Consider the following 14717-nt stretch of genomic DNA (forward strand, 5'->3'; position numbering starts at 1 on the left):
AGTATATATATTTCAAATAAATTTTTATTATTTACTATATTTAAATTATAAAATTTATATTACAAATTTAACAAAGTATGATTATATTTCGTTTCTGTTTTTTTATAAATTTTTATTCGTATTTATAATAATGCGAATATTTTTCTTTTGTTTATTAGATAGTTTATATAAAAACTTTTATAAATTGTATATGTATTTTTTACAATATTGTTTAAATGCAATTATGCAATTATGTTTTTGTAATTATTCAATAAATAATTAATTTATACATCCATTGAAAATAAATATTGAAAATTATTCGAAAATTAAAATTTTATCTTTTTTTTGTATTTTAAATTTTTATTATAGCTTTTGAATCTTTTTATTTTAACTTTTTAATAAAGTTTTAAATAATTATATATATATAAAATTTTTTCTCATTTGTTTATAAATCGATATTTTTAATTAATAAAATTTGAAAAAAATTGAATGTTATTTATAAATCATTTCTTTGATTTTCACCCATAAATTTGAGATCGTGTATTGGGTTCAAATGATCCAAAATATGGATCGTTATTCATAAAAAGCATATATTCTGTGTTTCAAATTTATCATTTCGAAACAAAAATGCATAGAATCTAATAAAAATCCATAGAAAATAATAAAAAAAAATTGAAAATTGAAAGTGATTAAAAAGAGATGAAAAGATACGACCAATTAAAATTGAAGTAGAAATACGCTCTGGAAATTGAAAAGTGACGATTGTATAAGTGTAACAGTATTATTTATCGACGAAATTCGAGCATTGCCTTTTATTTGGCCACTAGCTCGCGTAACAATGATTTTTGAAAATTATTCTAATATCTAATCTATATAATTTTTTATCGCGCAAACTTCGATTGTTCACATAAAATTTGATTATCAAAATTTAATAGTATTACGTGAGTAAGTGTCGCAACTGCAGAATCGTATTCATCATGTCATTATTGCATTTGTTTCACCTGACTTTTTTTATCTATATTTCTTTTCTTATTTTTTGTTAATTGACATATAAATGGATTACAATCGCTAAAAATACTGTATATATTTCATAATCATTGTTGTTCAACATTAATAATATTTATTTTGCCAATTATTGTTTAACAATAAATAAAATATCTACATGTATATTTTGTATACACATTATTCGAAGTTTTCAGAATCACTTTTCCAGATATAGTTATATAGAATCGTTTATTAATTTTATTATTAGAGATAAAAATATCAATAATAGTATCCATTACATTTCTTATATATAATTTTTTTAAAAAAATAAAATTTTAATGACTTCTTTTTAAATTCTAGATTTCTTGAAATGGATTAGCGATTCTATTTTTTTGATTTTTTCTGTATTATTTATATAAGTATGCTTATATATATATAAGTATATATTTATCAATTTAAATTTTATTTATAATTGTTAAGCATTTTAAAAACTTATTATAAATTATAAAAATACTTATTATAAAAACATTATTATAAATTAATTAATTGTTAGAACATAATGTTTCTAGCGATTGCTTAGTATGCATTGTTTTTAATATACATTTTAAAAGATAAATAAAAAGAAAAGAAACAAATTATACAATTTTTGAAAGATACTGTAATTAATAAATTTATTACAATTTATTATAATTAAATAAAAATACAACATGTTGACAAAGACGATTCAATATGACATTCACTAAATCAATCAGATTATATATAATTTTACTCGATCATGCCATGATAATGAGATGAATGAAAATCTATGCGTGATTTGCTTTATACAGCCAATGAAATTGAACTAAATCAATATTATTTGTTTAAGACATTTAGTCATCGTATAAGATAAATGTCTTTAAAAAATAATTTTCTGCTTTCAAAAAAAGAAAATTTCAAAGAAACTTGAATAAAAATAATTATAAAAACAAAATAGAAAACATTAGTTGAATATTATAAATTTTTATCATTAAAAGAAATGTGATAAAAAGAAATATTAAGAAATTATTGAACTCTTTGAAAATTATTATCTCACTTGAAATATTAAATTGAAATTAACCTTAATATTATATATATTTAATATAATAAAGAAAATATAATATAATAAATAAATATAATATAATAAAGAAAATCAATAATTTTATTAAAAGTTCATAATAATAATAAAGAATACAAAATTTTAACATTTACTAATTCTAATGTTGTTATATTCTTGTAACTATTTCAAATAATTTTTAAAAATTAAATTCTCTCTGTTTTTGATCGTTATTTTATATAATGATTATTTTGTATATACATAAAAATAATATATCTACAAAATAATACACTTACTTTACCGATTAATTAAATAATTTGCATGAATTATTATCATATCAAATTATCAAATTTAGATTAAACTATCAAGTGTTCAAATATTGATGAATGTCATATATATATATATATATATATATATATATCATTAAGTACCATAAATTAATTACAAGAAATATTTGTATATAATATTTTTCATTTTTTACGATATAAAATGTTGAATAAAAATATTTTTATATCTATGATAAAAATTTGAATATACTTGAATCTACATAACATAAGTATCAAAAATAAAAATAAAGTAATAAAAATATTATAAAAATATATATATATATAAAAATATATAAAAATAAATAACAATATTTTTTATATAGATTGTACATCTTGTTATTAATTTCATTATAAAATTATAATTATTGAAATGTTAATATTATGTAACATATAATATATAATTTGGCTGTTATAGCAAATATTTGTTACTGAAATATTTTAAATGAAATGTTTGGTGATGTTCAATTGGAATATTGTTTCATATCAAGATATTTGTATGAATTATTAATAACTTGCAAACAAATTGCTTGAACATGAGTAAATTCTCTTCCATATCTAGTTTACTCCAATGATTGCCAGCGTGATTCATGCACGAATTTAACGTGCGAATTTGATATTTATTTTAAACTTGAAAGCAGGAAATTATTCATTAGAAAGGAAGAGAAAGAAAGAAAGAACGAAAAAGTAGTATATTCGTTTAAATAAATATATATATAATAGGCATATGCAAATAACTATAATTTAAAATATTTTATCACATTATATATAAGAAATTATGAAAACAATATATTATGAAAAAATGAAATTAATTAATTACAATAATGAATAGAATATATCATTGGAAAAAAGAAAATAATAATTTTTTAATAAAAATTTATAATAATAATAAATAATTAAAAGTAATAAGATTTACATATGTAATGCAAAAATCGCATAAAAAATTTATTAAAAAATTATTGCAAGAATGATACTTTAATTAAATAAAATTAAAGATAATATTTTAATTATACATTGTTAAAAAATGATCAAATAGATAAATTAATTTAAAAAAATTTAAAAAAAGTAATATCTTCATTTTTTTAGATTTGTTTTTAATTCTATTTGTTTCAATTATAGAAATATTAAAAATATAGAAATATTAATTACTTAATAAATATAATAAAAGAAAAAAAAATTTACTTCATAAATACCTAATATTTATACTATGTCTAATGATTAGTATACCCAGTATCACAGATATGTTAAAAAGATATTAAATTTCTAAAACAATAGAATTTTTAAAAATAAATTTATTTTTAAAAATAAGATAATATTTTATACTTTTAAAAAATATAATTGTAAAATTAAATCAAGAAATTAGTTTACATTAAAAGGATATGTGATTCAATATACAATTATTCATTACAAATTTAAAAAATTTTTTTTGGAATATAAATATAAAATATAAATATATAATTTTGTTCGGTTTTCTAGAATACAAGTCTATTTAAGAAAAATTGAATTTTTCTTAAAAATTTTCCTGTATATAATTTTCTAAATAAAATTAACATAAAATAAATAAATACTATTAATCTTTTACAATCTAAATTTTTATTAAACTATATTATATATATTATTATTTAACTATATTATATTATTTTAATTTAACTATATTATAAATTAGTTTTAAACTAATTAAGTAATAAATAAAATAAGTCAAATAATGATATGAAATAAATCTACAAAGAATTAAAAAATAATATTAGAAAGATTTTTACTTTCTGCTTTGTCTACCAAAAAAAATCTAAAAATTGTTTAATTAAAGTAATCACTACTTTTCTAGACATGCCACTGTGAACTGGGTAAATTTTTTCCTAGAGTAAACTAGAATCCTAAACTCTATTTAGGATTAGGTGAAAAGGATTTATATATGATTAGAGATGAAGACATCAGGTTTCGTTAAATGGTGTAATCTCCAGACATAAACGATGATGACAATGCCCGTGCCTTGACCTATAAAATTGCGAGTTTACACGCAAGTCAAATTAGTGTAAAGAAGCTACGGTTGCGTCTAAAGCTTTGAATGAACTGATATCGTGTCAATGGAAAAGTTGTGCTCTCTTGAAGTGAGAAGGGAGGCAGTGCATACACCCAGTGGACTATACATATGAACAAAGTTGTGCATCAGCTATAATAGAATGTATACAATAATAGCGGACAGACAATAGAAGCCAGGGGACAAACGAATACACCATCTCGCGCGATATTTATTTTCTTTAATGATCAGATATTGCTGGCAAAGACAAAAAGCAATAAAAATAAATCATAATATAAAATAGATCCAGAGATAGAGAGAGAGAGAGAGAGAGAGAGAGAGAGAGAGAGAGAGAGAGAGAGAGAGAGAAGAAGTTAGTCCCCTTGGTCCCAATTCTCTCAACAGCCCATTGGTGTATGTAGTGCCGCCTAAGGAAGAATGTTAGTGATCGTAAATACCTTCGTAGTACAAAAGCAACACTCGAATTCGCTAGGTATTTCATCATTTTTCTCGAATTTTCTGCTGTCTTTTTTCTCTTCATCCTACAATGTCACACACACAATTTCCTATTTTACTTTTCGTAACACACAGCTCGTCCTGCTCGGATGCGATCAAATTATTTCGTTCTTTTTTTTTATCATATGAAAATTTCATTTATGATAAATATATACAAATATTTTTTGCAAAAATAATTTTCTTTAATTGTTTCAATTTCTCTAATAATTGCTAAAAAATAGTATTAATAAATTTATTAATTAAATTTGTACTCAAACTAAAAAAATCAATAATCAATATTAAATCTTAATTAAAACTTTTTCAACTTAATAAGTATTTCTTTTCCGCTTTGATACAAAATAATTCAAGCGCTTCCCGAACAAGCGAACACATTAATTAATCCTTTGAAGCACGCATTCAAGAAAAAAATTTTCATGTGATATTAGTTACCTTGTTTCTAATCGAATAACTGTATCTCGAATAAAAGTTTTCGCAAGGAGTGTCGGTCATTGGATACAGTTATCGCATAATCCTCGTTCCTCATTATACATGTAACAAGCGAGAGATTCTTCAATTTCTATAATGAAATGGAGCACCTATTATCAACGGTGCTTTAAAAGGAAACACGAACGAAGCAATATATGATCACGTGGAGCCAGAGAGAGAAATTTCTCATATTCAAGGGAAAAAAGGAAAATTACAATTGTGTCAATTTGTTAAAGAAAGGATGTTTGTGATGCATAAACCAATACGTAAATCGTGGTGTATATAAACTATTTTTTTAGAAAAAAATGTAAAACTTTTTTTAAAATTTTTTTTCAGAATTTTAATGAAAATATAATTTCTTAAACAAAAACTATATTTTTCAAACTTTCAATTTAGTTCAAATCAATTTATAATTTTGTTTTTATATTAATTTTGCTTATATATATATATATATATATATATATATATATACTAATAATATCTTGGAAAGATTTTAGAATATGTCTTAAGAATTCGAGAGGGATCAGTTTGAAAATTTAAATTGAGTCATATAATTGTATAATCATAATTATATTGAATCATACATGAAGATAGCTATGTTTTAAAATATTTGAAATACATGAAATATGCAAAATTTGAAATAAAATTATGATTAAAATAAAATTTATTACATATATGCACTTGTGTAAATATAATGCTATATATATAGCATATATATAATATAAACTTATTGATAATTTTTCATCAAATATTTAACAAAAATTTACAAAAAGTTTTTAATTCTACAAAAATTCAAATTAAATACGTTAATTTTATATATAAAAAAAATTAAATTTATTACGATAATAAAAAAGAAAAACAGAAATTATTTTTTTTTTTTAATCTTGCTATGGTTTTTGATTTTATCATTCCTTAAAAGTATCGATCAAAATTATTATGAATATAATTATTAATATTTTCTTGACATTATATTGAAATTTTTGTTTCCAGTCAAAAATATATTAAAAATAAATAATTATATATAAATTTTTTTATGCAAAAATGTTGAGTCACAAGATAATGATAAAAAATAATCATCAAAATGAAATATTTCGGTATCTCTATGGTAAAGTAGAAAAATAAATAGTATATGATAATAAAAAATAAATAGTAATGACACTATATTAGTTTTATTTTTATTTAAAATTATAAATTATTTGTTGGTGAGATTGCTACGAATAAGGCATAAATCTTTTTTGTCATTGTATAATTTGAGATTTATGTGTTATGTATCTTCAGTAATTATGTATCTTCTTATTTTATGTTTGTTTACATACATGTTTACATACTGTTGTTTACATACTTAATAAATTTCTTTTCAATAATAAGTTACTTCGACAATAAACATTTATATATTTCGAGAAATTATTATCATAGTTATTGTAATTATTATATTATCATGTACAAATTGTTATAAATAAATAACTTTAATAGAATGAACCAATTTTTTAAATTATATTTTTTAAAAAAAAGATATAATATTTTTAATATATCTACATTTCCTTAATTCTTTAATTAAAAAATAAAATTGAAAAAATAAATTTTTATCTTGAATACTTTTTTAAAGTTTTAAGTGTAAATCTTAACTAATTGAATGATAGCAAGATTAAGAATAAAAAATATGAAAAGATATCATATGTTATGAATCTAAATATTATTAAAGTATTTTTTACTTTACTTACGATTGATTACAATTCTTTTAAAACAAATTTTCTTACATATATTAAAAATTATATTAAAAATATAAAATATATTAATAATATATTACATATATTAAAAAATTTGAAATACAGAAATTTTGATAGTAATGTTTTTAACTTTAGTATTGAAGGATATTACAATAAGTAAAATATTGAATTTTATAATTCTTATATTATATTTTGGCAATTTAATCGATTTTTTATTTAAGATTAAAATATACATATTAAACTTTTTCTAATACATAATATATAGAGCAAAGTATGTAAGTACTTTAGCATGGAGTAACTATATATATGTAAAAAAAAAAAAAAAAAAATGAAAAAATGTTTCTTCAAATACATATTTATTTTTTTTTAAATCATTAAATTATAATAAGTAATATATTAATTATTGATTCTCAAAATTCTACTAACGCAGAAAAAAATTTTCATAAATATATTATTTATGATTATTCAGAAAAAATTTATCTATATATAGTTGTTATATTTATATATAATTATCTATATATTATAGTTTTTTTTAATTTTAATATTTTCTATATATTATATATATTATTTTTTATGTACATTTATTTAATTAATAATTTTGCTTTTAAATAAAGATTTTAAATGATTTTAATTGATTACAGTTTTAACTGATTTTAAATAATGTTCTACTTTATTTTTTTGAAGAATAATAAGTATTCTATTTTACTTATTTTGATAAGAGGGATATTTCAATACTTTTAAAAAATTTTATTTTTCTTCATAGTTAAATATATTTTTATTAATATTAAATTTTATTTTTTCATAATTAAAATTTCATTTTTGAAACAATTCTATTATTTCTATTAACTCTGTGTAAAAAATTATAATGTGAGAAAGCAAAAAATTTATAATATCTTAAACATTCTTTAATATCAATATTTATTTTTTTGATTATAAAACTTTTAATTATTATTAGATTAGATATATAAGACTTAAGAAATATAATTAGCATATTAAAGAATATATTCATTCACTTATATATTTTTCCATATATATATATATATATATATTATTAAATATTCAAAAAAAAATTNGACTTAAAATTTAATTTTTTTATTAAAATATAAATTTAATTAAAATTTTTGTTATAAAATTCTAGATAAATGATAATGAGAATTTTTCACTTTAAAATATCAAAATAAAAAAAAAAAGATTAATTATATTTACTTATTTAGATATATATCATTATAATCATTTAATATAATTAGATAATAAGTATGAAAGAAATTTTTTTTTTTATTTTACAACAAAAATTACGTTATAATTTATATTCTCATATTAAAAATATACATAGGCATACATATATATTTATACACACATTTTCTGTAAAAGGAAATTTTACATTTTTCATGTGTAAAGTATTTCATTTGAAATTTTTATATAAATGAATATTTTTTGCGTATTTATTGAATACTTGTAGTAATTAAATAAAGTTTTATAATTTTAATATTTTTGAAAATTTTGAGATTCTTAGCATTTATATATAAAATTGTTATCCAATTTTTTTTTAATTAACTTGAATCTGAAATAGCTAAGATATATCCATAAATATCAAATATGTATATTTTTTATTATTATATATGTACTATATTTCTAAATTCTATTTTCTACATTAGAGTGAATATTTAGAATAGTTAGAGTGAAAAATATAAAAGTTTTTCATAAAAATTTCGAATTAAAATGAAATCAAATAATTAATCTAGTGTTGTTACAAACTTTTTTAATTTTTAACTTAATTTTTAACTTAATTTTTAACTTATTTAATTTTTTTTTTGAAAATAAAATCTTTACCACCACTATTTGCGAATTCGTTAGCATATTGTTTCACAAAGTATAAATGAAGTGTTAATTGAGATATATATTATTTATATATGTATATACCGTGACAGTGAAACGCATCGTGAAAAAAAATTAATATAATGAAATGAACGTCACAATTGCTTTTCGTTTTTTACATAAAAAAAAACTGATTGTAATATTATTTTTAAAATAAACTATTTTTTGAACTTTATATCCTATATATATTTATAAAAAAAAAGAGCGAATTTTAATTCTAATTCTTTCAATCCATTATATATCATGTTTATTATTATTAATGTATAATTAAGAAATGTATAATCAAAAGCACAAAAATGTAAAATCAATAAACTTTATTTAAAATAAAATAAAACAATATAAACATTTAATTCTCAAAATATATACTTAAAATAAAAATAAAAAAAATGTCAAAATCGATGATTTTTCGAACAGCAATATGATGTCTCCCATTTTTATTATATTATTTATTCACTTTAATACTAAAAAAAAAAACTATTTTAATTATCACTTCTTTGAAATTAGTTCAAAATTAATTTTATTAATTTCAATAAATTATTTCAATAATTTCAATAATCTCAATAAATTATTTACAGATGAATTTTAATAAACAAATAACCAATCGAATTATAATTCTTTAAAATTAGATTTAAAATTAATTTTATTTGGTTACAAGAAAATGGACGTCGAATTATGTTGAATTACTATTATAAATACGAATTAAAAAATCAACAATAAAAATTACAACTGTCCGATAATTCCAATGATTCAATTATTTCATTCTTACAACCAGTATTATTAATACATGCATATATAATAATTATATATACAGGCAGTGTTTTGAAGAATTGATTTTTAATTAACATTGAATTGTAACAATATATCTATCAAATTTGATTATTCATTTATTATAGGAAGATTGTTAATAGTGATTTATTTTTTTCAAGAATTATTCAAGAATATTAATTTTTGTTACTTTCTAAATCATTTGTTAAACATTAAATTGAGCATTAATTTTCTTGCATATTGTTTATCAACAATAATAATATATTAATATATTCTAATATACAATCTATTATGGACGAGATTATCGCGGTCAAGCCTTCAATGTAGCCTTTGTAAAAAGTAATATCTATGAATTTTAAGAATAATAAATACATTATATATTTTTGTTGAAATATTTGAAACCTCCAAGATCGATATATTGATCATCTTCTATATAATGTAATTGCTCGATATATACAATTTTCAAAAAAAGATTTCTTTTGGAGAATTAGAACTAAGAATATAGGTGTCAAAAAATTAATTGATATAATATAATATTACTACCATTTAAAAAATAAAAAATATTGTTCATCAACATGACTTTCTATATATTCTTTCTGTATATACCTCAAGTTTAAATTAATTTCATCCTATTAATGTTAATAATAATAAAGTTCAAAATATCGTATATGGAAATGTATGCATATAACATGCATAGAATAAAACTATTTTCACTGTCTTTAATTAAATAAAATATAATATTAAAATTAATAAACAACTGAGCAATGAAGCAGTCTAGTCAAAATATTATTCTAGCTAGTTTAGTTATTTCGTATGCATTATTGATTTGTAATATAATTACAATGCTAAAAAATGCTAAAAGATCAATAATTTTTCGACCAAACTAAAAAGAAAAGAGAAAGATAAAAAAAAATAAACATTTTTGATATATTGCTACAATTTTAAATCCAGCCAATATTTTTTTTGAATCGCAGTACGTATATATATAATTTGTTGAAGTGGAAAAAATGAAGAAATACGCTTTTTTCATAGAAAAATAAACGAGAGCTAAAAAAAAAAAAAAACATTAAGCAATATGGCACAATGAAAAAATAGAACGAAACATGGAAGGGATAATTGATGTAATAGTAGAAACATATCTCTGAAAAGTGCGATCGAACAGCGCTTTTCTCGGGCACGGCAAGGTCCGACGTCCAAATACACCGCGGCCTCATACCCCCAGATAATTGTCCATTGTCACATTTGTATTTTCTTTTTCGTCTCTCGCACTTCATCGTTTTCATTTTGTCGTTGCCTTTCTTGTGGCTGCCCGTTGCTACGAAAACTTGTAGTTTCTATCTTGTCGGACTTTGCCAAGAAAGATCAGTATTTATTCGTTGAATACGCTAATTGTTGAAAATCTTAAATCTTTTACTTTTAATCTATTTTTTTGCCTTTTTTTGTTTTTATCTTTATTTGTTTTTAGTTGTACGAGGATCGAACCAATCAAAGACAGTTTCGTGGATTTTGCTCGATTCAACCGATATATACATGCAGCGAAAGAAAACGAGATTCGGCAAGGTCCGACAGTAGCAGGATAATTCGTGTGTGACCAATGTTTCGGCGGCTTTGTTCAATGGTGATGGTTCAATGCGCGCTGTCGGACATTGCCTGTAACATATCGACACGAAATCCGTCAGATGAAACAATGAATCTGAACTCATTATTGGATCACGAGTTGTGACACGCCATTGTCTGCAATAATTTTTTATAGCATTTTTTTATTTTTTCTTTTTTATCTATTGATCTTTATTTTGAAAATTAATTATCATATTTTTATAATTTTTTGAAAATCATTACCATTAATAATAATATACTATTTCTCGTTTTATGAAAAAAGAATCTGCTAAATTGATATAGATATAATTGATATAGAAAATAAAATTAGATAATACTATTGCAGTCAATTGCGTAAAATAATAATATTTCGAAATCCAAAAAGAATTAATATTTGGAGATTAATGAATATAATATTCTAGAATAAAATAGTTACTGCCAAATAACGAATTTTTTTTCTTAAAAAATATTTAAATTATGATGAAAAAATAATACATATTTTTATTGTTCGATTAATGTATAATAATTTAATATAACAAATCTATAATTTTATAAAATCTAATAGTATAATTATTTTTAATAATATGATATTTTTTCTTAATTAAAATTAATTTTTGTATATCCAATTATATTGGATTAAATATATTTATCATCCTAATATACGAAAAAAATTATCTAATTATCTAATAATCTATATAAATTATTTTTTGTATAAATTATAGAATATCAAATTGCAATTGTATGAATAAAAATTGATTGTGCGTATGAAAAATTTAGAAAAATTTAGTTCGATCAAAATTAATATTTCATGACATTAACATTATTCGATAATATTTCTACATTCCATGAAGAATGATAGTTGAGATCAAAGTGATTTAGACTAATAAATTCAAACTTATATTTTCTCAAAAATATCATTGTCAGATTATCGTTAATTGAGTCAATTGTATAAGAAGTGATCTAGTCACTGTGAAAGTTAATTATTGATATTATAAATAATATGATAAAAATTAACAAAATAATCCTCAACATGAAGATAAGAAAATCAAGATCGCAAATTTATTATTTAGAATTTATATAAAAGATAAGTTTAATGATCTAATAAAAAAATATATTAATATTTTAATTTCTTTATCTATTCTTAATCAATATGTTTTCAAAGTGATATAAGTAATTGCTAATTACTGTGAGTACTTTGTATATACATATAATGTACATAAATGTGATCTACATTTCGATTTATAGAAATTCACATTTTTACCTAAATTTCTATGCTTTACGTGTTTGAAAAAGAAAAGCACATTCATTTGTCGTTCTATAAGCAAGCATTCCAAGATTGCAATAATATATGAAAAGGAGACTAATAGTCAAAAATAAAATTTGAATTTTGAATCTAAATGGAATCATTAGACCGACGCGTTTCCCGACGGAAAAATACTTGTACGATACTTGTACAACTTGTACGTCATTTCTATATATGAATTTGATGTCTTCACTGTCTTTTCATCTTTACGATATTCTCAATTCTCTCATTTGTTTTTCATTTCAATTTTTAATTAATTATTAATCAATAATACATTTTTTGTTTACTACTAAATAATATTTAAATAGAAATCGTTTTTTTATTTTAATAATAAAAAAAACCAATATGCGTGTTATAATGAGAGAATTCTTCATTGTTCTCAATGACTATTATCTTCAATTCATTAAATTTAAAATAAAATATTTATATTTATACTATTATTTATAAAATACATTATTATAGAAATAGTTACATTATTATAGAAATATATAATAAGAATAACAATTAATAATAAAAATAACAATTAAGAATAACAGTTTGTAAATGAATTTTAAATCCAAGAAAAACAAGTTAAAAAAAAAAAATAAAAATAATAATTTGAATTATCAAATTTTATGAATTGAAGATATGTAATTGTTAAAGAATTACTGAATTTAAATAACGAATAAAAAGGAAAAGCGAATATTATAAGGAAAATTAATGTTATTCTTTCGGGCTCCGCAGATCGACGATTTATTCTTGAAATAAAAAGTATATTGCATGGATATGATTTGAGAAACGATATAGATGATAACATTCTCTAAAAGAAATTGTCGGAAAACACGCGACCAAATAATTTTAAAATTGAAAATTGCGCAAACCTTTATTCGAAACTTCTATACCTCACAGTGCAAGATTATTCTTTAATATATTTAAAAAATATTATTATAAAAAAAAGCATAATATTTGAATATATTATTATTTTATAAAAAATATAGTAATTTGTATTAATGATTTGTAATAAGTTTAAAAAATATATATTTTTCTATTTAAATATATTTATAATATTAAAAATTTTATATATATATAATATTATATTTATAATAATTCCATTAACACTGGTAGGTATAGATGTGTTTATTAAAAAGAAATCTGTATTACATTAGAAAATTTTTTTTAAATTGTATATATTATATAAAACAAAGTTAATTATTTATTATTAATATATTTTATTATATAATATATTTATATAAAATATTATATAATATATTTTATTATAATTTTCATGCTAAAAAAAATATATAAAAAAAAATTCTTAAAAAATATTAAAATATTGACAGAGTTATTCGAAAAATAAAATGGTAATGGAGTTTCATATATTTTTATATACATTATTGTTTCAATGTGTTGTTATTGAATAAATATTTTAGCAAATAATATTGTTATTGAAATTAAAATATTGTTTCAATGTGTTGTTATTGAATAAATATTTTAGCAAATAATATTCGAAACACTTAAAAAAGATTAAAAAAAAAATTTTATCAAGAAATTTATTTAATTATTTCGTGTTTATGCCACATTTGATTTTGAAATTTTAATAAGAATTTCATTGATATGATACAAAAGAAGTTCTATATAAGTCTATAAGACAATTAATTATTAATTCAATTATTAATTAGAATTAATTAATTAATTCATCCCAAGTATTCCGTAAAAAAAAAACGAATAAATACATATAGGTAAGAAGTTGCACATCGAACAATTTGTGTACTTCTTATTCTTTTTTTTTTGTTCAATAACGCTCGATGTGTTTTCTTCTCATAGAAAAAAAAAAAAACAAAATGGAAAATTGTTTATACTAGGCGTGCTTGGGTACATTGTGTCATTCATTATTGAGATCCTTACAAATTTATCATTTTAATAACATAGTAATGTGAAAAACATATTGTGCCGTGATTATTTGACACTAACAAATTTACATCAATTCAAACAAAAACGATATCATTGGATGCACATTCTTTCCAATAGATATGATGAAAGATATACAATGAAAACATATATTTGATGCATATATGTACATAATAATAAATAAAAATAAAAAAAAAAGATATTCATA

The 14717-nt window shown here is 19.7% G+C and overlaps 1 protein-coding gene across 9 annotated transcripts in view; it reads right to left on the reverse strand.

Moving 5' to 3' along the window:
* The window catches only part of LOC122717791 (potassium voltage-gated channel protein Shab), a 71201-nt gene that overhangs the window by 25355 nt on the left and 31129 nt on the right, over positions 1–14717 (reverse strand). For 8 of the 9 annotated variants that reach the window (XR_006347246.1, XR_006347248.1, XR_006347247.1 and 5 more), the window contains exon 5: positions 4834–4917. The exons of the other annotated variant lie outside the window; for it this stretch is intronic. Coding sequence is in view for 5 of the 8 variants with exons in the window: in XM_043942187.1 (XP_043798122.1) it covers positions 4834–4917 (84 nt within the window). In the remaining 3 variants the exon portion in view is untranslated. The remainder of the gene's footprint in view (positions 1–4833; positions 4918–14717) is intronic. 9 annotated transcript variants of the gene reach the window in all.

The sequence above is a fragment of the Apis laboriosa genome, unplaced genomic scaffold (assembly GCF_014066325.1).
Source record: "Apis laboriosa isolate Shangri-la unplaced genomic scaffold, ASM1406632v1 scaffold58_cov148, whole genome shotgun sequence".
Taxonomy (NCBI): domain Eukaryota; kingdom Metazoa; phylum Arthropoda; class Insecta; order Hymenoptera; family Apidae; genus Apis; species Apis laboriosa.